The following is a 23299-nucleotide window of genomic DNA, read 5'->3' on the forward strand; positions in this document are numbered from 1 at the left end:
CGGACCCTGGGTGATGTCAGGCCGACTGAGCTCATAGGCGGGCCGCGTGCGGCCGGGCTGTAATCTGAGAGGAAGGATCAGGTAACGCAGGTGTCGGGTCCGTGCCGCCCCCGCCGCCAGGTGCACAGCGGGGGCCACCGGAACAGTCGCAGGTAGGAGCAGCCCTCGGCTGTGGGCCCCCTGAGTAAGGAGAAGCGTTCCAGGGCACCAGCTCTAGACAGGGCCCCCTCCAGTCCGAGACCCCCGCCGGAGAGGGTTCGAGGAGCCTTGAGCTCTCACATGCGGTTTGTGGAGCAGTTAGTAGGGTGCAGCCGAGCCCTCGGGGCGGGCTAGTGGGAGCTGTCCTAGCTCAGGCTCCCCCTGGCGTCCAGGCTGGGCCTCCCCGCCCTTGGGTCCGCCCCCTTCTGGCCTTAGTGGGGGCCCTTGTGCCCTTGGCCCTAACCCAGACCCCTCCCTGTGAGCTGGCCGAGCCTTCGCCCTTTTACCAAGGTCCCCACGCCCCTTGCCCCATCCTGCTCAGAGAACTGGGGGTGGGGGGAGGGGCAGGGACGCGGCCAGCTGCGCCACTCGACGGGCCGCTGGCCGCGAGCCCCCTAGGCAAAGGGTGGGAAGGGAGGTGCGAGGGGCATCCGGGCTAAGTGCATCCTTCACCACTGTCTTCCCGCAGCTGAGCTCGAGCGACTCAGGATTGCGAAGGCAGGACTCGGGGCTGCTCAGGCACAACATCGGACTGCGCAGGCAGGACTCCGGCCGCAAGCAGCGCTCGTTCAGCAAACAGCCCAGCACGGGGGACTACTACCGCCAGCTGGGCCGCTGCCCGGGGGATCCGCTGACCTCACGCCCGGGCATGGCCCACAGTGAGGAGGTGCGTGCTCTCCATCCCGCATCCATGGGCAGTTCGGGTCCGGACCCTGTTGCACGCTCCTCACTCTCTGGCCCCTCTGCACCCCCGCAGGCGGCGCTGCTCCCCGGGAACCACGTGCACAACGGCTGCTCAGCGGACCCCAAGACGTCTAAGGAGCTGCCGCCACCGCCGCCACCACCGCCGCCGCCACTGCCCGAGGCCCTGAGTTCGCCGCCACCTGCCCCACCTCTGCCCCTCGAGGGCGCGGTCGCAGGCTGCGGGCAGCGTCGTTCCTCGTCGTCTGCAGGCAGTGAGTAGGGGCGGGATGAGGGGTGGGGGCGGCGCCAGCTGTAAAGGGGAGGGAAACCTAGAGACCGCCCCCTCCCCAGCTGCGACTTGCCTGGTCCTTCCCGGTTCTTCTTTCCAGGCCCTACCCTTTGAGGACAAAGGAAAGAAACTTTTGAGTTGCTTCGGTCCCACGGCAGGACTGGGCTGAGTGTGGCTTTTGGCAAGGCCCCTGCCTTCTCTAGGCCTTCTCCTTTTTGGCTAGGAAGAGCCTCCGGGCTCTGGTGGCGGGTGTTTCTTGAGCTCTTTTCTTCCTGTACCTACATCTTCAGTCCCCGCACTCGCCAACCTTTGACTCTTGGTCCCTCAAGCTAAGCACAGCCTTGAGCTTTTCTCAACTACAGGACTCACTGATCAGCTGTGTCTGGCGAGGGGAACAAAAACAATGACCCAGCAATCCATCACAACCCTTTCCTTGGGGTTTGTATGTGCGTGGTGTTGGTGTTCATGCGGACACCTCAGGGCCCCCTCAAGCGTGCTAGGCGTACTCTCGACCACTGGCTGGACGCTGTTGTTTAGAAGTTCAGCTAGGGACCAGGATTGCGGGACCATTCCTTCTGCCAGGGATCCTGGAAGGTTCTGGTTCTCTCATCCTAATGAGGCAGGGCTGGGCGCAGAAACCGTACTCGGTGGTTCCAGCCCAAGCTTCATTTCTCTGACTGGACTAGGAGAGCAGCTCCTCTGGAGCCTGTCAGAGTGTGTGCATACCTGGGCCTCTCAATCCATCCCCCAGCTCTTCAGCCAACGATCCTTCCTCTGCAGTCTGTACTAGGGACAAAAGGGAAATGCTAGTCTCTGGCTGTCCCAACCAGCCCCAATGCCAAGATGGTCTCCCTTAGAGGACTGAATGGACCACCTTTGTGGGCCCCCCCCCCAGTGGCCTGAGCCAGGGTCACAAGGGCAGGAGAGCTCCTCCCCTCTTCTCCCCCTCCTGCCCTCCCTGGCCTTCCTGCTGTCCTGGTTTCACCCCAGCCCCCCTTCCTCTAACCTCGCTGTCAATTCTCTCCCCTCGGTTCCTAGAAGTGAGAGTCCTGAGACACAGGAAGAGTGAGTAGTTGCGCGGGCTCACGGCTTAGGCTGAGGCTAAGGCGTGGGGTGGGGGAGGTGGCTTGCCCAGAAATAAGGCAGAAAGGGCCCGGGACTGAAGAAAGGGCTTGCTAGGGGCCAGTAGGTGAGAGGACCTGTTACCCTGAACACCTACGGCATCCCGGCATCCGGTGCCTGGCTTGCAGTTTTGCTTAAGTAAATGAGCCGGCAGTGGCATGCCTTCCTTCTCCTTGGGATGTGCTCCAGAGTATCGGCCCCAGCATCCAAGGGCCCTTGGTATCACTTTGTTCTGCCCCCAACTGGGGCACCAAAGACCACTCTCCCCAAGTCCTCATTCACCTCTGCCAGCCCTGCTGGAAATGCAAACTCAGTCCAGGTATTTGCATGCCTTTGGCCTGGCCCTTCTTCCTGCATGCCCTCTCCCATGTCCTCAGCAAGCTCCTCCTTCCACGGTTCCCTAGGGTCAAGCAGTGCTTTGCCATAAATGTATGCTCCGCTTGCCGTCATTGTGTCTGCTGTCTGTCTGTGGGTGTGGGGCCAGGGAAGGTCCACCTGGGTGGCACTCCAGGGTCCTGAGTCTTATAGCCACGGAGGCTCCAGTCTGCTCAGTCCAAGGGTCACTGGGCTTTGCTGATGAAGGGAGAGGGCCATAGGGAAACTCCGCCCTAGTAGGGGCTGAGCCAGGAAACCTGGGACAAAGGTTGGGTGGCTAGCAGGGTAGTGCGCTGGAGCTGGGCAGTCGATGGTGGGCAGAGATCCGCTCGAGTCCCCAGGGCTGGCCCAGGAGCCACCATGAATTCCCAGGGGCCTCCAGGTGGGGGCCGTGTGCCCAGTGAGTAAGACTTGGTGGGGTCACCGTGGACTGGGAGCTGATGGCCCACCTTTGGGTATCCTGAAAGCTATCTGAGGTATCCCAGGAGCTGGAGAGCTGCCTCTGGGCCCAAAGGTGGGCCCTACCCATCTGGCTTGGAAAGGGGGTTTGGGGTGGGGTGGGGGCAGGATGGAAATGGGAATACTACCTACCCCCAACCAATCACCTCTTCTCTCTGGGCAGGTACCAAATCTTTCAACATGATGTCCCCAACGGGTGATAACTCAGAGCTGCTGGCTGAGATAAAAGCAGGCAAGAGCCTGAAGCCAACGCCACAGAGCAAGGGGCTGACCACTGTGTTCTCAGGCAGTGGGCAACCAGCCTCCCAGGTAGGCACTAGACGGGTGCCCCGCCCGGGCTCCCAGTGCCTGCTGGGTGCTCAGTCCTACTGCTTCTCCCGGCAGCCTGAGTCACCATCACCTCAGCCATCGCCACAGCCCTCGGTGTCACCTGCGCCATCTCGAGCACGGAGCCCCACCCCACCGGCCTCTGGGCCTCAGCCGTTGCTCAATGGCAGCATAGTGCCGGCACCACCTGCCACCCCAGCACCAGGAGTACAGCTGGATGTAGAGGCCCTCATCCCTACGCTGGATGAGCAGGGCCGGCCCATCCCGGAGTGGAAGCGCCAGGTGATGGTCCGGAAGCTGCAGCAGAAGATGCAGGAGGAGGAGGAGCAGAGGAGGAAGGTGGGTGGGGTTTGGCTTCCTAGAAAGCCCTGGGGTCTGCACTGAGCCTACAGCCTGTTCTGACCCTTCAGCCTCCAGCAAAGCCCTTGGAGAGAAGCAGAAATATAGGATATTCTACACATAGCCGGTCTCTGTCTCCCCATGGTTAGCTGTCCCTTGAAGTGAGCCGTCAATGTTTACCAAACTCTAGTGTGCCTTCAAGTCACTTGGGACTTTATTAAAGAGCTTATTCTGCTTTGGGGACAAGGGTTGAGATTCTGCATTTCTAACAAGCTCCTGGGTGGACCACACTGAATGTGACCTGAACTCTGTCCTGGCACTGCCACAGTCCAGCCGCTGCTGCTGAGTCTTGCTCAGCGTCAATCCCTTATCTGTAAGATGATTTGGTCATCACTAGCTGCCGGTCGGTCACCATTTACTCACCCAACTAGTGTTCCCTGAGCGCCACCCATGTACTGCACACACTATTGTATCTTCTGAGGGCTCACAGTGAAGATACCAAAGCCTGCTATTAAGGTGGCTGTGGAAGTTATGTGTGTGTGTCAACAAGCAGATAAGTGTCCCTAAGAGATGATGTGAGAGTGACAGTTTGGAGTAACAAACAACTAAGCTTTATAATACACTGAGTGATCAGGCGCACAGGAGACTGAGGTGCCACCCAGCTGGTGGCCAGCTGTGGGCTGAGGGGTGATGTATTAGCCCAAGATGAGATGGGAGCTGGAGGCACACAGGAGTTGATTAGGAAGAGTCGCATGCGGAGGAAGGCAAGCAGAGTGGGCAGGTCTGGAAGAGGATGTGTCTTGGGTGTTTGGTGGGAGTGGTGGGAGTCAGGATACAAAGTTTCAGTTTTAGGCCTGGAAAAGACTAGCCCCACCACCCCCCCATCATAGGAAGCCTGGGTGCTCAGCAAACTTGTGTAGGAGGTGGGCAGTACTGGATCTAGATGGATCTGACCCTAGAAGTGGAGCTGGGTCCCGTACATTTTATGGGGTAGGAGACTGTAACTTAAGAGTGGAATACGGAGCCCGGCAGTGGTGGCACATGCTTTTAATCCCAGCACTCGGAAGGCAGAGGCAGGCGGATCTCTGTGAGTTCGAGGCCAGCCTGGTCTACAAGAGCTAGTTCCAGGACAGGCTCCAAAGCTACAGAGAAACCCTGTCTTAAAAAGTGGAGTATGGAGAAAAGGAATGGAGTGGAGTAGGAGGGGCATATGAAACACTGACTTCACCGCTGGGACAAGGATGGACTTGGACCACAGGAAGCCTGAGAAAGGGTCTGTGATCTGGTGACAAGAGAGGAACGTTGGAGCCTGGTCTACAGGACAGGCTCTAAAGCTGCAGAGAAACCCTGTCTCGAAAAAAAAAAAAAAAAAAAGAGGAACGTTGGGATCTTGCTTGGAAAGAGCTGTGGATCGGGCAGGGGAGGGCCGCTGTGCTTCTCGGCTTCAGTGCCTTTCGCATGTTCTTCGGGTGGTGTAATGAGCGACCAAGCCAGGCATGGAGACCCAGTCTGCCAGCCTGCCTTTCCTGCCTCAGGCAGCACCGCAGCCTCAGCTAATGCCCTCTACCAGCAACCAAAGCGAACAATGCTCTGAGCTGGGAGCCGAAGCCTGACTGCAATGCAATCTCCCCGCCAGCCAGGCGACCGGTCCCTGCAAACGCAGCCCAGCGGAGCCATTACACCACCCAGGACTTGCAAAAGGTCGCCTGCTCTGCTGCGGGAGCGGGCCAGAGGGAGACGCGCCCCCTCCCCTCTCTTGTCTTCCCTGCCTTAGCTGACCGCCGCTAGCTCCTGCTGCTATCCCCCGGAAGGCTGGAGGTACTCCCGCGAGCACAACGCCATCCTAGGGCCCTTTGGCGAGCTTATGACTGAGGCCGACATCCTCCGCATCGAGCAGCAAATTGAGAACCTGCAGGTGCTGCACAAGGCAAACAAGCTCGAGGCGCGCCTAGAGCAGCTAGAGCTGGAGTTGGAGCAGCTGCTACCGATCTCGGCCGCTCTGTCGGCGCCGCGCTTCACGGTAGACCCACGGCGCATGCACGGCCACGCACCCAACCTGCCCGCCTGGTGCAGCAAGATCTCTACGCTGCTCAAGAGTATGGCCACGCTGCTGGCTGCGCTGGGCGGCCGGCCAGCACACCTGGCAGAACTGCTGACTGCAGACACTGGCCAACCGCTGGCACCGCTGCCAGACGCACCCTCGAGACCTGGACCTCACTGTTTGGGCCGCTCTCATTCGCTCAGCTGGTGCCGGGAGGCTGTGGCACGGGAGATCCTCGAATGTGGCGTCTCGGTACAGCACCTCCGCGCCGCGTATGAACTGCGCACTCAGGGCGCGGCGCCCACCCCGAGCCTGCGCCGCAAGCTCCCTCAGCCCGCCAATACCCCGGACCGGGAACCCATCCTCGAGGAGGACTACGTGGCGATCGGTTCCAGTGAGCCGGGAGTCGCCGTTGCCAATGGCCTGTGGGCTGCAGAGGAGACCCTGGACACCCTGGACCCGCCCGAGCCGTGGCACCGGGAGGAAACTTTTCCGAAGCCCGAGCAGCTGGCTAACAGGCCCCCACTCTCCACCGAGCTGCCTGGCGTCCAGGACTACATCGACATGCGTAAGGAGCGCATTGTCTACCTCTTCCTGGAGCATTGGCGCAAGTGGACCTTCCAAGGACCTGGGCGTCATGCTCAGGCGCGCCTGCGCAGACTGCTGCCCCGGGTGGTGGCCTCTGGCGCCGGTCCCCTCCCAGAGGCAGACGACACTGCCCAGCAGCAACCAGCTGGTGACGGCTTGGACCGTGACCCTGAAGAGCGACTGCTGCGGCTGCTTAAGCAGCGACAGGTGGTGGGCAAACTGCTGGGGCACTGGAGAAGCCTGCTAAGGCAGGTACCAGCACGCCAGGTACCCGGCTCGAAGCTGACACATGGTGTGTACTGGCCCGAGCACTTCCTGCCACCACTTGACGACGGCGCTACGCGGAGCTACGACAGTCTCACCCTGGATCTCTTCATGTTAGGCTACTTTCAGCTGCTGGAGATGGGCCTGAGCCGCGAGGAACGGAAATTCCGCCACCTGTTGTGCTATGAGATGTTCGACCGTCTGGGCAGCCATCCGTGGGAGCTTATCCGCCAGTTCCACCGAGCAGTGTTGGAGGAGGTGGAGGCTGGAAAGCGTGGTTGGGACGATGGCTTTGAGGATCTCAAGTGCCAGTTCTTTGGAGACAGCCCCGAGTCTGAGCCGGCTCCAGAAGAGGCCCAAGAGGAGAAGGGAGAAGGGGGAGAGAAGGAACAAGACCAAGAGAAAGAGGAGGAAGAAAAAGAGAAGGGGGGAGAGGAGGAAAAACTGGAGGAAGAGAAGAGAAAGGAGGAAGACAAGGAGAAGAGAGAGGAGAGAGAGGAGGAGCCCTCTGAAGAATCCACTCCTGCTCAAACACAGGACCTGCCACAGGGGCAGCCAGAGGCCCCAGCCCCAGCACCTCAGCCGCCTCCCGCTGCACCTCCCCCAACCTCAGACCTGCCTAGTTGGGAACCCCCATCTGAAGAGCCCCTGGAGCTGGTGTCTGAGATGGGCGAATTCAGCAATGAGGACATCTGCCGTTATATTGACCGGAGCTTCTCCTTTTGGAAGGAGAAGGAGGCAGAACTCTTTGACATCTGAGAGAGAGCAAATGCAGAGCTTAGTTTTGTGCCTGGATGCCTGATTGGCATCTAGAGGCCAGAACCAGAGAGAAAAGAACCAGACTGTTAAAAGCCTGCTTCTCTGGGACCTTTGAGGTCCCTAGGAGGGAGGAAGTGAAGGCATTTATGAGATGGGTTAGTCACAGGGTCACAGGGCAAGTCAGGCGTTGCTATGAAGCCAGGAAGCACAAGTTAAGGAACCCTGGGTCCCCTGAGGGCAGTGCGGTTCTGTCTCTGGTTTTTCACCGAAGTTCGCAGCTACTTACCTCCTTGGCCACCCGTGCAGTGTTCTGTGTGGTGTGTGATGTGTACAGACCCTTGCTATTTATTCTGTAACATCAAGGAATAAAGCGCTCTGTCATAGGCTGTGCCGGCACCCCTCTCCCCATGTCATTATAGTCCCACATAGTGGAATAGTTTCTGTCCCATTAAGAAAAGAGCAAGCATGGGCCAGAAGGTCCTCCATAGGGGATCCGGAACAGCCCAGGTCTTCCTGAGCTGACCCGGTGGGTGTGCGGTTCAAGTCTCTATCTTCCTAAAAATTCGGAAAGACAGACTTGGAACCATCTAGCCACCTGCTTTGGGGGAAATCAGGACCCAGCTACTTTTCTGCTTCTTCCCTTTTACCTTCCCTGATCTATCTGGCTCCACCTCTAGGAAACTGGTTGGGTCATTGGGGAGCAGAAGGACCCTTTTGAGCAGGCTATCACTAAGCACCATTATCTGATTGTGCCAAAGCAGGCCACCAAAAAGGTCTTTCTTATAAACACATATATATTCTGCTGCCCCTGAATTCTCCATGTCCCCTGGGTTGAAAATGCATGCCCCTGGCCTGCAAATCTCAGGTCAAGCTGGTCCCTGAAGCTGTGTGGTTGTGTTTTAGGAGGAAGAGGAGGAGGCCCGGCTGGCTAGCCTGCCTGCCTGGAGGCGAGACATCCTCCGGAAGAAGCTGGAGGAGGAGCGGTGAGTGTCTGGAGGAGGATGCTGGACACTGTCTTGACCACCTTTGGGGTTGGGATGCCATCTAATCCTGTCTCTTTCTCATTCCAGGGAGCAGAAGCGGTAAGTTCGATCCTGGCCCAAACCTGTCACTTTTTTCTACAACCACTCACTGAGGCTTGTCCCTTATATTCCTTCACCCAACCCATTACTTCAGTCCTTGTATCATAACCTTTCTGCGCCCACTAATGACATAACACCCTTAATTATTTAGCACCTGCCCCTCAAAGTCTAGCTCTCATGCTCAGATCACATTACCTTGACCCTTCCCCCCCCACATCTCCTATCACTAACCTAAGCTTTTCACCAACTGTGTTAGCACTGTGTGTGTTGGCATATACCTAGAATCCCACTTGGTAGGTATAGGCAGGACTAGGAGTTCAAGGTTATCCTTGGCTTCACAGCCAGTTCAAGGCCAAATTGACCTATGAGGTGACCTTGTCTCAAAACGAAAGGCAAACAAAAGCTGGGTTTTCTATCCTACAGTGCTGGCTTTTCTGCTTTAATTATGTGTATGCCTGTGTGTCTCTGTGTGGGTAGGCACACACGAATGCAGATGTCTGTGGAGGCCAGAGGTGTCAGATCCCTTGGAGTTCCAGTTACAAGTGGTTGTGAGCCACCCAGTATGGGTGCTGGGAATCCAGTTTGGGTCCTCTGCAAGAGTAGTCCATGATCTTAATTGATAAGCCATCTCTCCATCCCCAAAGACAGTTATTTTAACCCCAGGATCAATAAACTTGATCATTCACATTCCCCTCAACTTAATTTCTGTACCCAGGAATCTATCCTGGTACTGCCAGCTAGAAGTATAATGTGCACCACACATGTAATTTTAAATTTTGTGGTAGCCACATTGAGAAAGTTTTTTTTTTTAAGATTTATTTATTTATTATGTATACAACATTCTGCCTCCATGTATGCCCGCCCGCCAGAAGAGGGCGCCAGATCTCATTGCAGATGGTTGTGAGCCACCATGTGGTTGCTGGGAATTGAACTCAGGACCCTTGGAAGAGCAGGCGGTGCTCTTAACCACTGAGCCATCTCTCCAGGCCGAGAAAGTTTTTAAAAGATATAGGTAAACTTAATTTTAATGCTTTAATTTAATGTATGAAGTCTTATTTCAGCAGCTCCTAGGCTCATAGCTCAGGTGGCAGAGTGCTTGTCCAGAGCCCTGGAAGCCCCAGGCTCAGTCTGCATATATCTGGAGGCATGGGACTAGAGAGATGGCTCAGAAGTTAAAACATTTGCTGCTCTTCCAGAGGACCCAGGTTCAACTCCCAGCACCTACAAGGCAGCTCAAAACCATCTGTAACTCCAGTTCTAGAGGATCCAATGGCCTCTTTTAGCCTCCTTGGGCACCAGGCACACATGTGGTACACAGACATAAATGCTGGCAAAATACTCATTCACACTCAATTAAATAAAATTGAAAACAAAATAACACACACACACACACACACACACACACACACACAAAACCAACCCTTGAGTGATAGCACAGGCCTGTAATTCCAGCATGCAGGAGAATCAGAAGTTCAGAGTAACCTTGTCAACATAGCAAGTTTGGGGTCCCCCCCCAAAAAAGCTTAGTTTTGAAAATACCATGTGTATGCCAATTTGAATCTTTCAATTGCTCCATAACTAAATAGAATTAGCAGTGACCCTGTCAAAAAAGCAAATCTACCCTTATGCTTCTTTAGAGTTAGGGCTCAAAGCTGTGTGTTCTAGGCAAGGTCTAACCTGGGGAGCTATACCCCAGTCCATAGGCTTGTGTTCTGAGAATCTGTCCCTAGCTAGCTAGCTGGCCTGTTCCCCTGTAATGAGATCCCCAGCATCTCTACCCTATTCCCTGGTCATTTAGATTGACAGTTCCCTAACTACTCAAGTCCTGTCTCCAATGACAGGCCTCTCTTGTCATTGATCCCCTGAACTCTGAAACATTCAATCCTCACACAGGGCCACCTGCGTGAGCCCTGTGTGACCCAGCACCCCCTCCGGGTAACAGGCCTCCACAAAATAACCCAACCTTAGCCTCCACCTACCCATCTCTTCATGACCAATATGACCCCATAAAAACCCCAGGGTCGTAAGCGGGAAAAGGCCCTGCCCTCGTTTGCTCCCTCTCTGCCATCCTTGTGTCTGGCCGGCCCCTGTATCTGGCCCCAGGCATCACTGAGTTTTGCCACCCATAAACAGAAAAGAGGAGGAGCGGCAAAAGCAGGAGGAAATGCAGCGGGCAAAAGAACAGTCTGAGAAGCTGCGAACACTGGGCTACGACGAGGCCAAGCTCGCACCCTGGCAGCGACAGGTCATCTTGAAGAAGGGGGAGATCCCTAAGTAATAAGAGTCTCTTGTCCTCTTGCGTGTAGCCTCACCAGTTCTGAGAGATGGGGAGCGGCCCCCCAGCCCCCGCCCCATCCTGTCAGGTTGGTGCTGAAAGGGCTGGGAGCCTTGCCGCCCTTCCCTTCGGTGCCGGAACCCTCCCTGTTCCCCCTCCCTGGCCCCACATCCCCAGCCCTGCTGCTGGAGTGCTTGCGCACTGCTGCTGTCGCCTGGAAAAAGTGCTCAAGCTGTTGACGCAAAAAGAAAAAAAGAAAGAAAAGAAAAAAGATGCTGCTTATTTGCATGCTCACTTACATATATTTGCATGTTCGTCTACCTTGTGCTCAGCTCTCCCCAGTCCCGTGGGTGGTGACTTTTTCTGCAGGGCGCACACCCGGCTGCAGCCCCCTCCCCCACATCCCGGAACCCACACTGCCAGCCCGTCCTGGGTGGAGGCAGACCCCGAGCTCGGGGAAGGGGTTTTCCTCCCTCCACAACCCAGATCTGCGCTAGCCAAGGCCAGGCTGCATTTCTCATCCCCGGTGAGGGTTTCCTCTCAGTCATTTGTTTACCAGAACCGATGAAACTTGCCTGTCGGGGCGGAGCCACCGCTCCCAAGGGGCCCCATCTTAACCCCCTACTCCAGTTAAGCCCTCCCAGTCCCCAGCCAGGACCTTCGCGCTCCCCTGACCTTTTCACTGCCCCAGTGGTGTAAGTGGAGGGTCAGGGACCCTGCACCTGGAGCCGCAACTATTCCTGACCCCATACCCCACCCCCTTCCTTCCCCATTAAACCTCTATCCGCCAACTGTGGCTCCTCATTCACTCTCACTCGCCGGCTTAGTGACTTTCTCCTGGGGCCACTGGGTCGTGGCGGATACAGGAGGGGTTGATGTAGGAGCCACGAAGGCCACTGGTTTCCACTGCGCGCCCCAGTTCCCGAGACATCAGGACCCCTAGCCAACTCAACACCCAGGGGGGAAAAAGTGAACTAGAGTACCACTCAGCAGCCCCAGCACCACTGAAACACCAAGAAACTATTTAAGATATTTAATACCAACTCCAAACTCAGGTTGATAAACAGTTGTGCAACTGATCATTTGGCCCCTCTTGATATTTCTCCACGATGCTTCGCTTCCCTTAGCTGGAGCTCCATAGGGCAGGTAAGCAGGGGCGAGGCCAGCCGGTGCTGCTACGCAGGACCGTGCTAGGGGGGTAGTAAATGACATAAAATGTCTACACGCATAAGTAACGATACTTAAGGCTCCTGCGAGGGTCACTGGAATGACGACGTGACTGGTAGGCCTCACATCACGGGCCGTGCTGCAGGCGGCTGCGCAGGTCCTCGGCACAGCCTTCCAACCCCATGCGCTCCAGGGCCGCATAGATGGCACCCAGGCCTGCAGGTTGCTGCTGGCGCCAGCGCTTGAGCATCTCATACTGTTGGTCTCGGAAGCGGCAGATCTCCACCTCCACAGCCTCAATTTCTGCCTCCCGTAGCCCCAGTGTGCGCACGAACTCCTTCCACCGTCGTGCTGGGACAGCATCCATCACATCATAGAGCTGCGGGCCAGGCTGGAGCATAGCGGCTGGCGAGCCTGCGGGGGGCGCTGGCGAGAGCGGAGGTGCCAGAGGAAGGCCTGAGGTGGGGTCAGGGAAGTGAAGTTGCTTTTCACCAGGAGGCCTAATGGACTTCTTTGGGCAGGCCAGATACCACCCAGTGAGGACAGGAAGTCCACCTTGGACTTGGGACGATGGAATCAGGCCTTAGCCATTTCAATCACTTACCAAGAGTTCTGTTTGGCGACTGATTCCAGGGCTGTGGAACCTGGTTGCAGGCCATATCCTGAGTCTGGGATAAACCAGGGGTCCAGCTGTTGCCTACCAACTGGACAGTGGTGTAGACTTTTCCAGTCCTGCCTTGGGGTGCCAGGAGGGTGTGGGCACTGTCTGAGGAGGAGGGATGGGTAGTCTGGAGTGGGGAGAGGCACCAAGTCAGTCATGTTTGTCTAAACAGGCCCCTTTACTAGTTTCTGCCCAGGGGTGGCCATTCCCTGGCTCAGGAGGCAGAATTGCCTCCCCTAGGCCTGGGTAAACGTGCAAGTGCACACACACACACACACACACACATACACACACACTCCTGTGGCCCAGCAGAGGGCTACTGTGTTTGTCTGAAGTCCGTCCCCCAATCCTTTGGAGTTGTTCATCCCTCTCAGTGTTAGGCCTGGGGCACCTGTCTGACTCGAGGGGACAGTCACTCAAGAGCGGGTGCTGTAGCTGGTCTTATTACTGATAACTCAGCTCTTTGACAAATGACAGCACTTGTCTGTTAGGTCTAATCTGTGCTAGCAACCATGCAGAGCACTAAGGACTATAACTCTCCTAGTTCCAGAAGCCTCCCAGTCCCGAGATAATTACCTGTGGTGAGGTCAGGGTCTCCATTTCAGTTGTGTCTGCTGAAGACAGACAGACAGACAGACAGACAGACAGACAGACAGACAGAGATGCCATGTCAGCAGCAGCCAAGGCCCCTGGACTTAGGTGCCAGTCCAGTGCATCTTGAGTCCCTTTGCACCTCATACTCCTTCCCTCAGTTTCCCCTTCTGCACAGAGTTCCAGGGGCTCTAGAGTACCTACCTAACTTTACCCCAGGTCTCTGGTAACGCACGTGTGCAGTACATGTATGGACTTACCAGGAACCACAGGCTTGCAAGGCTGGCGTCGGCAATATGAACAGATCAGGGTGGCCCCAAGCAGGAATGAGGTCCCTAGAAGCACCTGGACCCAAACTACTGAGAAAACAGTAACTGGTGAGTGCCAGCCAGCAGCCACCCCCTCCTCACAGTGGCCCCTCCACCACAGCCTGCAGCCACCCCCTCCCCACACTGGCCCCTCCACCCCAGCCTGCAGCCACACCCTCCTCACAGTGGCCCCTCCACCACAGCCTTCCCACTAGAGTTACCACCTACTCCACTTCCAGGCACAGGCTGTTGTGTAGGCAGCGGGACATATTCTGCCAAAACCCCTGCAAAGGGAGTGGGGCAGGACTGAAGGCTACCCAGGACTGCCTGGTACCTTCCCCATCTTTTAGGAGGTGGGGGCATCCATTCTGTGAGCCTCATTCCGTCGTCCATTCCCTGAGCATCACTGAAATGTCACTTGGGCCACTAATATCAACCATCACTCTTGAGCGTCTAGCTAGATCCACAAGAATGGGAGGTTTGCATCATTAGTTCCTGAGTGGTCCTCACACCTAGAATTAGTGTCTGTGAGGTAGGTAGAAGATAAGCAAATGATCTATCCAGTAAGGTGCCTTCCCCTTATTACAGCTCCGGGAAGGCTTCACAGCACCCTCATGCTCAGAGGGGAAACTTGAGATCTCTTAGCTTGCCAAGAATGAGCAGCAAATCCAGTCTCAGTGCAAGCCGCGGAGCTTGTAACCAATGGGAGGACGGAAGGTCTAAGGGACACTGTGACTGACAGAAGTGACAATACGCCCTGTTATGTATCTGCACAACCTTTTACCAGCCTGTTGTCTGAAATGCCACTTCCATGGCCAAGCCAAGCTGCCCCCACCTACATCTTTACCCATTTCTAAACCAGTAGCTTCTGTCCCCAAAGTCCCCACCCTGCTCCCAGCCTCCCTTCCTTCTGGCCCAGGACAGCCTCCTACTTGGGGCAGCACATGCAGTCATTGCCATGTTAATTGAGCCCTGTGGACCAAGAGATGGTGTGTTCCAGGGCAGGAGGGGAGGGAGATGAAAGAAAAGGGTTTAGGGGAGCTGGAGGGATGGTGGCGCACGCCTTTAATCCCAGCACTCAGGAGGCAGAGGCAGACGGATCTTTGTGAGTTCAAGGCCAGCCTGGTCTACAAAGTGAATTCCAGGACAGCCCAGGATGGGGTACTCACCGAGGGTTGGAGGAGCAGTGCAATCTGAACATGAGAGGCAAGACAAGGGCGAACTTTCCCTGCATGGCTCGGTGGAGCAGAAAAGCCGGCTTGCCTGACAGCCACAGCGGGTATCCGACACGGCTGAACAGTTCTCCAGGGTCACTTGGAAAGCTGTCAGGGGTGTAGGAATATGGGAACGTGGGTGCGTTCAGGCTACTGACCTCCACAAAAAGAAGGAGGTGTTAGCTAGCCCCACAGGTAGAGAAGTAGGCAGCTCATAGTGGACCAGAGGCCACGGCATGTGGAAACAGAAAGGCCACAGGGGAAAGGAGAAGAACATTTAGAAGCAGAATACATGGTGGCCACCAAGTGGACTGAACTCAGGGGTCTCACACCCACAGGCTGGGCCCAAGCCAGCTTTCTGAATGGCCTGTCCGCAAGAGTCCCCTGAGTCCTGGGCAGGTCCCTCACCCCCTTCATCACAGGCTTGGCAGCGGGTACAGTCGGTCTTAAAGTGGTTTCCCATGGTTAAGAAGGTGCCCTGAGGACAGGGAAGGCAGGTGGAGTTGCCACAGGTCTCCGTGCAGGGGGCCTTCTTGTAGTGTCCTGCGGAACCCAGGCAAGTGTCAAGAGTCAAACCATTCTACCTGCTTCCCACTGGTCGCCATCTCTCCGCTCTGCTCTCTACCTGCCTCCCACCTGTGGCTGCCACCCCAGCCTCCCTGGACCCCATCTCCAGCCTGTTTCACCCTCCCCCACCCTCCTTTTCCCTGCTTCACCCTCTTTACCCTTCCAGCCACCTACCTTTTGGGCAGCCCCTGCAACAAAACCGGCCATACCTCTTCTCTGAGTCACCAGCACAGTCACACCGGCCAGGAGGGCTGCCCTGGCCCTGGCCCGTGGGCAGCAGCAGCAGTAGCAGCAAGAGAGCCTGGGAAACATGCACTGCTGACCCCTGGGTGGCTCCCAGGCTCCTCCTCCATCCCAGAGCCTTAGCATCTGCTTTCTCAGGCTTCTGGGTAGAATGGGGCACCCATGGGAAGGGGAGCGGGGCCAGTTTCCTTCTCGGTCTACAGACCCAGCTTACACATGCACAACACACGACGGTCCCTTGTTAGCCCCTCACCCACTTCCCCTACAATCATCAAGACCGGGCCACCCTGCCACCATCCATGCCTTCTGCGATATGGAGGCCCCCAGACGCCTCTTTCCCCCGGAGCGGGAGCGTGTGCTTCCTCTCAGCGGAAGGGCGCGCCCGAACCTAACTAGGTCGGTGGGTGGAGGCAACCCAGCCCTCAGGGAGGTCGGAGTGGAGGGCACCCCACCACCAAGCTTCATAGACACTTAGCTCCTGGGCTGCAGGACAAGGCTGTTTCCGGGCTTCCCTCGATCCCACTCACCTCCTTCATGTATCCCCGTGGCAGTGGCTCCATGGCGGTCTGTACCGCCTGGGACCTTTGAGTGCTACTCTGGTCCCGCAGCCCGGGGCTTCCCCACTAGCCCAGCCCGAGTTCCTAGCCCAGGCCTGCCCGCCCGCGCCATCCAGAAAAGCCCGCCTCAGGGGATGGCCAGGGTGGGGTCTGCGGTTCTTCAGCAGCGAAGGGGGCGTGACTCTCTACCAGAAGGAGACCTTCCAGGCCCTTCCCGGCGGGGTGCACTTCAGGTACTGGAAGCTGACACAGGCTTTGACTAAACCTATATAGGACAAGGTTGCATCCCAACCCCACCCTCGGGCTAGCTCCAGTCCTGAGAACCGTTTCTTAGAGGTGGGTCCAGGGCAAGTGTCTTTTCTCTGGGCCTGGAGTACTTGGGTTGGGGTTGGGAAAACTTAGGTCTGTGAGAGACCTACATCTCCCAGAACAGCTGGGTGTGGAATCTGGGATGGATGGAGCCCTGAGTTAAGCAATACCCTCTAGAATGTAGAGTCTAGAAGGGTTCAGCAAGGGCAGGGACAAGAAGCATTTCCTGGGGGTACCAATTTAATGGTGACCTCCTGGTTGCGGCAGGAGACAAGTTGGTCTTGGGGTACTGGCCCACAGTATCTTTTTTGGTTTTTTGAGACAGGGTTTCCCTGTAGTTTCTAGAGTCTGTCCTAGAACTAGCTCTTGTAGACCAGGCTGGCCTCGAACTCAGAGATCCGCCTGCTTCTGCCTCCCGAGTGCTGGGATTAAAGGTGTGCGCCACCACCGCCTGGCTGGCCCACAGTATCTTCCACAGGGGCCCTACTACAGCTGGTGAGACCCACACACCCCAGCCAGCTCAATGCACGTGAGCAGTGAACAGATGGGGTTCCAGAACCACAGGACTCTCTCCCGGGGAGTATATACAAGTCTTTATAAAAGAGCCAAACTCAATAAATACGCAGCTTGACAGAGTCCAGCCCGAGCCTCAGAGGTGAGCATAGTTCAACCAAATGAGGGTGGTGGGGGAGGGCTGCTTGGGAGTCTCGCCCAGATGGTTAGGGCCAGCCATGTCAAGAGCAGAGGAAAAGGGGCTGCCTGGGCAAGGGGTGGAACTCGGCAGAGCCCTTCTCCATTCCATCCAGTCCAGCAAAGTGCAAATTGGCCATGGGGTGATGGGCAGCCATCCTGCCTGGCACACGGGCACACGCAGCAGCGGTGAAGCAGGTGCCATATCCCCCAGGTGGCGTGTTCTCTGCTGTCCCTTAGTCAGTGGCACCCTTGGGGTCTCCTTCCGCTCACACCTCCCTGTAAGGGGCGGAGAGAAAGTCCATCCTTGGTTGATGCCATTCACGAGATGGCTTTAGTTAACCCTACTCTCCACCATGGTCCTTTGACCCCTTTCCTGCTGCCTGCTACAGACAACCCTACGGTAGCTGGGGCAGGTCTGAAGCTCCTTTTCACACTCCATCCCCACGCTGATGCTCGCAGTCATGGCTACATCACTACCCACTCCCACGACTCAGTACTACCCACGCCATCACAGAGTCATCCGGTCCTCCCCCCAGCCACGCCACTCACGAGGCAGTGAGCGTGGAGTTAAGCAGCAGGGTGGTCCTGATCCGATAGAGCTGGGCCAGGGTCAGCTTCCTATGCTGAGTGGAGATTCCTGGGGGAGGCTCAGGCTGCACCCTGGGAGCAACCCCTGAAGGCATGTCTCTCCTGGCACAATCTGTAGGTTCCCTGGTCAAGTGGCTGGTTCTGTTCTCAGGTTCTGACAACTCGGAGCCATGGCTAGGGCCACATGCCCCTGGGCAATTCCAACCAGGTCCACCTTCCTGAAGGGAGCTCCGAGTCCTAACCCCAGGGGCCGTGGTGACCAGGCACAGTTCTGACAGGCTGCGGCTGGGAGCTGGGGGCACTACACAGGTGGCAGTTCCTGAGAGGAGCTGTAAGAGACTAGCCTCAGATTTGGACTTGAGCAGGCGGGGCAGACGAGGGATCAGCTGGACAGGAGTACAGCGGCGGAGGCAGGGTGAGGGGGTCTGTGGTAACTCCGGGGGCTGGGGCGCAGGCACTGGCTCTACCACAGGGGGTGGAGCCACAAAGTCTTGCAGAGAAGTGGGGGACAGAGTGCCATAGGCAGAGTCCATGGAACAAGAGCGGCCATCCACCGGGCCCAGGGGCAGCAGCTCGCTAGTGGGAGTGATGGATGAAGCCGTGGTGCTAAGTGAAGTCCCGTCCGACTGGGAGCTGAAGGGACCACGGTCAAACTCCGGAGAAGACAGTGTCTCCCCAGGCTCTACCACGACCATGGCCAGGGTCTCCGTGGAGCCATCTGAGGCACTGTAGGGGCAGAAGGAGAGTCAGCCAGCCAGATCCCTAAAAAGCCTAAAGCAACCTAGAAAACCAGGGGCTCTGAGGTCAGGGCTTCCGGTCCTGTCGTCACTGACAGCACCCATTCCTGACCTGTGCATGGGCTGCAGGTAGCGACACACAATGGGTCCTCCATGCCTGGACTCTGGTAGGAGACAGAGCTGTCCCCCAACAGTCCCACTGGGTTCATAGCATGATGCTATTCAGAGGGCAATCCCTATGTCCTGGGCTGGCTGGGGTCACTTATCCTGATGGGCCCTACCAAATGCTCTTTATTGTGTGTGTGACCTGGTCTGGCTGTAGAGCCCTAGAGCTCGCTACAAAGACCAGGTTGGCTTCAAACTTCTGGCAATCCTCCTGCCTCCACCTCTCAGATGCTGGGATTAGAGTTCATGTACCTTAGCTTGGTGGGTAGATTGTACGTCAACCTGTCTCTTTCTTTTCTTCTTTTTCTTCTCTCTCTCTCTCTCTCTCTCTCTCTCTCTCTCTCTCCCTCTCTCTCCCCCTCCTTCCCTCTCCCTCTCTCTCTTTCTTTCTTGAGACAAGGTCTCACTTTGTTGCCCAGGCTGCCATACACTCGAGGTAATCCTCCTGCCTCAGCTCTCAAATGCCGGGATTATAAGCACGAGGCTCGAGTTTACCGGGTAGTCTTGGATGAACGTACCAGTGCTGAGAGTTGAGGCTGTTGCTGCTCTTTCGCAGGATGGTGGGGGAGCTGGCGGCTGAAGCACTGCTCTCCCCTTCCTCTTCCTGTTCATCCTCCTCCTCTTCCAGGCTCTGCAGGGGCTGGCTGCCTGGATGCTCCTCCTGGGCACGCAGCTGTGCACGCAGCTGCTGCAGCTGGTTCTGCAGGGTGAGTGGGCACAGACACGGGATGAGCTGTGAGCAGCAGACCCCAGTTCCCTGCACCCGTCACTCTGTTCTCACCTGGGCATTGTAAATAGTGTCCACCCAGCTTCGGCATAGGGCCTGGCTGCTGGCCTGGAATGTGTAGGCTCCCACAGCACTGTGGAATTCATTCAGGTAGATGAGGAGGAAGGAGCCTGGTCGTGGAAGGGCCAGGTTAGTATCAGAACCCTTGTCTGTGGCAGCCCCTTGACCAAGAACAGGCCAGAATCCTCACCAGGGTCCCGAAGCTCCCGGCACACAATCTTGTCCACCAGCAGTGGTGGCCTGATGACCTTGGTTCTCTCGGCTTTCTTCACGGCCTTGGTCACCAAGAGTAGATCAGTGAACAGGAAGCAGTACACATCCATCTGTGGCAGGGAAGCAAGAGCTGTTGGGTTACAAATAGGACCCTGATTTTCAAGACAGGGTTTCTGTATGTAGTCCTGCCGTCCTGGGACTTGCTCTGTAGACCAGGCTGGCCTTGAACTCAGAGATCCACCTGCCTCTGCCTCCGAAGTGCTAGGATTAAAGGCATGTGCCACCACACCTGGCTTTATATATATATAATTTATTTAACTTTATTTTATGTGCATGAAGGTGTCAGATCCCCTGGAACTAGAGTTACAGACAGCTTTAAGCTGCCATGTGGGTACTGGGAACTGAACCCCAGGTCCTCTGCAAGAACAGTCTCTAAGCCATCTCTCCAGGTCCCATGCCTGGCTTTTTAAAAACCATTTTTAAACCTTCATTTGTATGTGTGTGAGCGCTTGCCTGCATGTGTGTGCTCTATGTGCATGCCTGGGGCCTGAGGGATCCCATGGAACTGGAGCTATACACAGTTATGAGATACCATGTGCATGGTGGGAAGTGAACCCAGGTCCTCGGCAAGACCAGCAAGTGCTCGTAACCACTGAGCCAGCTCTCCAGCCCCTGCCACAACTTTAGCTGGGAGCTGCTTCTTGCTTTTGTATATATGTGTGTATCTGTGGGGCACACAAGGTCAGCTCTCTCAGACTCAGATCAACAGACTTGGTAGCAAGTGCCTTTACCCACTGAGCCCAATGGCCCCTGGAGCTCAGTTTTCATCAAACACCTCCTTTTCTTATTATGAGCCTCGAAATTAAAAGAGGATTTTTTTTTTTTTTGGGTTTTTCGAGACAGGGTTTCTCTGTAGCTTTGGAGCCTGTCCTGGAACTAGCTCTTGTAGACCAGGCTGGTCTCGAACTCACAGAGATCCGCCTGCCTCTGCCTCCCGAGTGCTGGGATTAAAGGCCTGCGCCACCACGGCCCTGGTCAGTTTCTGTGTCAGTTCGACATGAGCTAGAGTCATCTAGGAAGAGGGACCCTCAACTGAGACAAATACTCCCAGATTAGGCAGTAGACAAATCTGTGGGGCATTTTCTTAATTAATGATTGGTGTGGGAGGGCCCATCCCACTGTAGGCAGGGCCATCTCTGGGCAGGTGGCCCTGGACTGTATAAGAAGCAAAGTGAGCCAGGTGGTGGTGGCGCACGCCTTTAATCCCAGCACTCAGGAGGCAGAGGCAGGCGGATCTCTGTGAGTTTGAGGCCAGCCTGCTCTACAAGAGCTAGTTCCAGGACAGGCTCTAAAAAAGCTGCAGAGAAACCCTGTCTCGAAAAACCAAAAAAAAAAAAGAAAAAAAGAAAGAAGCAAAGTGAGCAAGATAGAAGGCATCCTTCCAGCATGGCCTCTGCTTCAGCTCCTGCCCTGACTCCCCTCACAGATGGCCTAAGACATAGAAATGTAAAGCCAAAGAAATGTTTTCCTACCCAGACTGCTTCTGACCAGTGTTGTATCCCAACAGTGTTGTATCAGAAGCAGACCAGGACAGTTAACACATAATTAACCAGGCAGCTATGAGCCACCGACGCAAGCCCAAGGGAGAACCTCAGGAAGGATGGTGCCTACAAAGCAAGAGTGGGTGGGCAAGGTCTCAGGTGTGGGGTGGTCCTGGGATCACCTTGCTGTCTCTTCCCTCCTTCATCCTCAAGCTCCCTTCCAGCAGCAGCTGCCGAATCTCTTCAGGGGAGGCGCCAGGCATGGGTGCGGTCAGGTCCAGATGTAAAAATTCCTTCAAGAGCTTTAGGTGGGGGTGCAGATGTCAGGGAGGTCAGGGTCAAATCTGAGAGGCCCCCAAAGGAGATCTGCAGAGCAACCACCCCCTCTGACAAATGGGTGTTCCCAGAAGGCTACTAGCTAGAGGCTCGCTGCTCACCTTATCCACCTCATCATTGCTGCCCTCCACAACCTCGTAAGCATCGATCCGGCTCACCACCCCTGCCAGCCGCTGGCGCTCCTGTCGCTGCCGCATGCATGCGTTCACGTGGTGGATGAAGCATTCCACAGAGCTGATCTGAAGACAGACGTTGGGGTTTAGGGCCAGGATCTGGGAGAGACACAGACTGGGAGGGCGGCGGTACGCTCACAATTCGAGTTACCATGGTGATCACCGCTTCCTTGGCGCGCGGCTCATCCGTCTTCCTCAGCACTGACTTGAGCAGCAGTGGATATTTGGTGAGCCGCTGGTGGGGCTTGGCCAGCATGTCACTCAGCTTCAGCCGCTGACACTGCTGGTGCTTCTCAGCCCACTGTAGAGTGGGGGTGGAGATCAGGCTTAACCTCGCCCCTTCAGGCCCCGCCTACCCAGCTGTGCCCAAGGTCCTGCACCCAGAGCTCCAGACCCTCACCGTGACATAGGCGCGGAACAGGTCGTTGTCACGCAGCAGGCCACGCATGTATTCCATGCAGCCCTCCTCCTCCATACAGTATCGGATGTATGGCTTGAAGAGCGAGCCGAACTGGTCGGGGCAGAACCACAGCACCGGTTACCTTAGGTTTTCAAGGGCCCCAGGGGCTTCCCATACAACCCCGGAGGGGTTTCCAGGTCAGGACATTAAGTCTCAAAGATACCACCCATAGTCAGGTGGCAAGGACTCAAACCCAGGTCACCAACACGCACTACTTCCTCTTTTGGCCAGAGTTAACCTGGAATTAGGGTTAGTGGGAACCCTAACTAGAGGAAATGGACAGGCACACAGGATCTAGTCCTGGGGGGGGTTTCAGTGTCCCTGCCCATACCATCTTGAAGCCTTTGAGAAAGTCCCCAGGCTGCAACAGCGCCCGCGTGCGCCGCGCCTTCTCCAGCACCGGCACCATCACGCTGCCCCACAGCCCGCGATGCAGCCGCACAATCTCAGGGATGTTGCTAAACACGCGTTCAACCTCCACCTAGGCGAACACAGGCGCGGATCGGCTCCGCCCCGTCCCACCCACTCCTCCCTGCTAACCCCGCCCCTGCCCCGTACCTCCCCCGACGCCGCCCCAGGCCAGGTCGCACCTCACACAGGAGCCCCGACTCTTGCAGGTTAAGAAGACAGCACAGGAACAGCTGTAGGGGGAGGGGACGCTGCAGCAGGGGTAGGGGTGGGGTTCCCAGCCCTGAGGCCCTACCCAGACTCTTAATTACCCCTTCCCCCTAAGGCCCTTAAGCAGCCAGAGAGAAAGAGGGTGTTTGGATGGCTACACCCAGAAGCGCCAACCCAAGCATGGTTCAACTGGGGGGGAGGGGTCACCCTGACTGTTCCCATCAGGAGGAGAGCTAAGGAGAATGGTTTCTCAGCAAACCTGGAAGGCTCTGGGTCACCTCTGCCCTGGTTCCGCCTCCCTCCAGGGCAGGTGTTCTCCCTCCCCTGTTTAAATCCCCTGAGTGCCTATCCACTCTCTCAGCTCCTGGTGACTTGATAGATAGCAGGTGTTCAGAAACAGCCGTTGAACAGCTCGGGCCTCACCCAGAATAAGTCAGCTTCACCTGGCCGGCAAGCCTGATGTCCCGTCGTCCCCCCCCCCCCCCGCCCCACCTCCCAGACACCTCAGAAATCCACACCCGGGATGCAGCCTGGAGCCCTTTGATTTCCCTGCTTTCAACAACCGTCAG

General features: G+C 56.5%; 3 protein-coding genes across 8 annotated transcripts in view; 1 reads left to right on the forward strand and 2 right to left on the reverse strand.

Annotated features, from left to right (window-relative positions):
- Nucleotides 1–11593, forward strand: part of Espn (espin) — a 34290-nt gene extending 22697 nt beyond the window's left edge. Inside the window, exons 8-14 of one of the 2 annotated variants that reach the window (XM_038333614.1) lie at nt 668–865; nt 956–1154; nt 3291–3436; nt 3512–3793; nt 8349–8428; nt 8516–8527; nt 10661–11593. In XM_038333614.1, coding sequence (XP_038189542.1) covers nt 668–865; nt 956–1154; nt 3291–3436; nt 3512–3793; nt 8349–8428; nt 8516–8527; nt 10661–10805 — 1062 coding nt within the window. In that variant the 3' untranslated portion in view covers nt 10806–11593. Of the gene's footprint in view, nt 1–667; nt 866–955; nt 1155–2917; nt 3069–3290; nt 3794–8348; nt 8429–8515; nt 8528–10660 lie in introns of those variants that run through there. The other variant, XM_038333613.1, reaches the window with a different exon arrangement.
- A 227-nt stretch (nt 11594–11820) lies between these two features.
- Tnfrsf25 (TNF receptor superfamily member 25) lies at nt 11821–15794 on the reverse strand (the record flags this gene model as incomplete). The annotated part of the gene is made up of 9 exons (XM_042055276.1): nt 11821–12425; nt 12574–12757; nt 13207–13244; nt 13482–13580; nt 13758–13813; nt 14462–14491; nt 14662–14851; nt 15152–15286; nt 15485–15794. Coding segments are annotated over 9 exons (1371 nt in total), but the record flags the coding sequence as incomplete, so codon positions are not given.
- A 1201-nt stretch (nt 15795–16995) lies between these two features.
- The window catches only part of Plekhg5 (pleckstrin homology and RhoGEF domain containing G5), a 33057-nt gene continuing 26753 nt past the window's right edge, over nt 16996–23299 (reverse strand). For 2 of the 5 annotated variants that reach the window (XM_038334028.1, XM_038334025.1), the window contains 11 exons: nt 22703–22753; nt 22444–22593; nt 22053–22163; nt 21804–21953; nt 21581–21718; nt 21326–21445; nt 19580–19712; nt 19384–19499; nt 19121–19302; nt 17662–18426; nt 16996–17388 (listed from right to left, as the gene is read on the reverse strand). In XM_038334028.1, the coding sequence (XP_038189956.1) occupies nt 17379–17388; nt 17662–18426; nt 19121–19302; nt 19384–19499; nt 19580–19712; nt 21326–21445; nt 21581–21718; nt 21804–21953; nt 22053–22163; nt 22444–22593; nt 22703–22753 (1926 nt within the window). In that variant the 3' untranslated portion in view covers nt 16996–17378. Of the gene's footprint in view, nt 18427–19120; nt 19303–19383; nt 19500–19579; nt 19713–21325; nt 21446–21580; nt 21719–21803; nt 21954–22052; nt 22164–22443; nt 22594–22702; nt 22754–23299 lie in introns of all 5 variants that reach the window. The other 3 variants (XM_038334029.1, XM_038334026.1, XM_038334030.1) reach the window with 2 other exon arrangements.

Source organism: Arvicola amphibius, chromosome 6, assembly GCF_903992535.2.
Source record: "Arvicola amphibius chromosome 6, mArvAmp1.2, whole genome shotgun sequence".
In the NCBI taxonomy this organism is placed as follows: Eukaryota; Metazoa; Chordata; class Mammalia; order Rodentia; family Cricetidae; genus Arvicola; species Arvicola amphibius.